The sequence below is a fragment of the Egretta garzetta genome, unplaced genomic scaffold (assembly GCF_000687185.1).
Source record: "Egretta garzetta isolate BGI_Z169 unplaced genomic scaffold, ASM68718v1 scaffold27, whole genome shotgun sequence".
Taxonomy (NCBI): Eukaryota; Metazoa; Chordata; class Aves; order Pelecaniformes; family Ardeidae; genus Egretta; species Egretta garzetta.
This window is the reverse complement of record NW_009260400.1, coordinates 3,368,295-3,369,853: the sequence shown is the minus strand read 5'-3', so window position 1 is coordinate 3,369,853 and position 1,559 is coordinate 3,368,295. Positions and strand designations below refer to the sequence as shown.

The 1,559-nt window shown below is 46.4% G+C and overlaps 1 protein-coding gene across 7 annotated transcripts in view; it reads right to left on the bottom strand.

Moving 5' to 3' along the window:
• Positions 1-1,559, bottom strand: part of KATNB1 (katanin regulatory subunit B1) — an 18,491-nt gene that overhangs the window by 10,569 nt on the left and 6,363 nt on the right. For 5 of the 7 annotated variants that reach the window (XM_035898686.1, XM_009643291.2, XM_035898687.1 and 2 more), the window contains exon 4: positions 407-507. The exons of 1 other annotated variant lie outside the window; for it this stretch is intronic. In XM_035898686.1, coding sequence (XP_035754579.1) covers positions 407-507 — 101 coding nt within the window. Of the gene's footprint in view, positions 1-110; positions 232-406; positions 508-1,559 lie in introns of all 7 variants that reach the window. One more of the 7 variants, XM_035898690.1, reaches the window with a different exon arrangement.

Sequence of the window (1,559 nt, the reverse complement as noted above, 5' to 3'; positions counted from 1 at the left end):
TGAACCCCTGTTTGCTCAGGGGTATTTCCGAACCCGATTCCCCACGTGAGAATCACCTCTGTAAGGTATTTCTTACTACAGAAGCTTGGTTCCTACAGTCAAATACCAGCCTGGTAAAGCAGATGCAATCCACAGCAATCAGGATATCTGCGCTTGCTGACACCAGGTCTTGGCTGGCACCTTACTCGGAGCCACATTCCACAACAGAGGAGTCACACTCATGAGCCACCACTGCGAAAATACACGCAGAGATTTCACAAGCGCTTGCAAACGCACCTGCCCACGCACATGGAAATGATGATGTACAGCATCTACCAACAGCTTGGCACAAAGCATGTTCTGGCACTCTTCAAAACAAAGATACCACAAGTAAAGAGGGCAATCTCCAGGGGAAGCTGGGTTTTACCTTAATGTTTGTGTCCAGAGAGCCAGACGCCACAAAGCTTCCAAAAGGGTGGAAATCGAGGCTGCAGATATTCGCTTTGTGACCAAGTAAGGTACGAAGAACTGAGAAAAGGAGCAGCAGATCAGGAAGAAGGAATAGGGAGCAAATATTTAGTAGCTCATTTCCCCCAGACACAATGCGGAAGTTTAGCCATACCATCTTCACCATTAAGCACATGCTAACACAGCATACATTAGACATGCTACATACGTGTATTCATCTATAGACGTTACTTTATGGAAACCTTTCCGACTTTACCCTTGCAGTGCAAAGGAACAACAACAGCGGGACAGTGTTCAATGATCCCAATGAAAGTCCTGTCCTTAGGCGTGGAAACTATGAATAAAACACCAGATATCTCCATTCTAAAAAGAAAACTAAAAAGCCCTACTTTGAGGCAGCTGTCAGGCAGTGTGTCCTTCCCCTTGCCACAAAGGGAGCAAAATGGGGGGAAAGGACAGTTTTAGCCAGGAAGTGAAAGGGACGTTTGACTGCCTGCATCGTTCACCCCACAGCTATTAGACCCTCTCCCCGAGACCCTGAACCCCCATTCAGGCACAAGCCCGACTTCTACCTCTTAGGTTCCAATATTCACCCTGGACTCCTTCAATTGCCTCGTGCAAGAAGCATCCCAAAGACCAGGAAAGGATGCTTAGGAAGCATGAGACAAAGAAATAATCTCAGTGTTTCAGCAAGTCATCAACCGAGTAACACCCCTTGTCATTCTGGAAACCGGAAAGGACCAGTAGAACTGGTACACCATATCTCTGAAAGCAGAGACAAACACAGAACTCCGAGGATGAAAAATTGCTCAGATAATAACAAGGGCAATCTCTCTCCATCATCCGTCACCTGGAACATGGTTCCCCTGGCAGAAATTGGCTCTCGTGCCAGACCTGGAATGGTCACTTGCACAGACACTGGCTCATAGGGCTCCTAATAAATTCAGCCACATCAGTTACACTCCACTGGTAGAGCCAAGCTATTTTATAACTGAACTGATTCTAACTGTCTGGATGACAAAAGTGCTTTTTATTATTTGTGCCACCTGCTGCTTGCCTTCTGAGCTCAGCCAGTCTAAGTCCACTTTCATTACACGTTCTTTCTATGAACA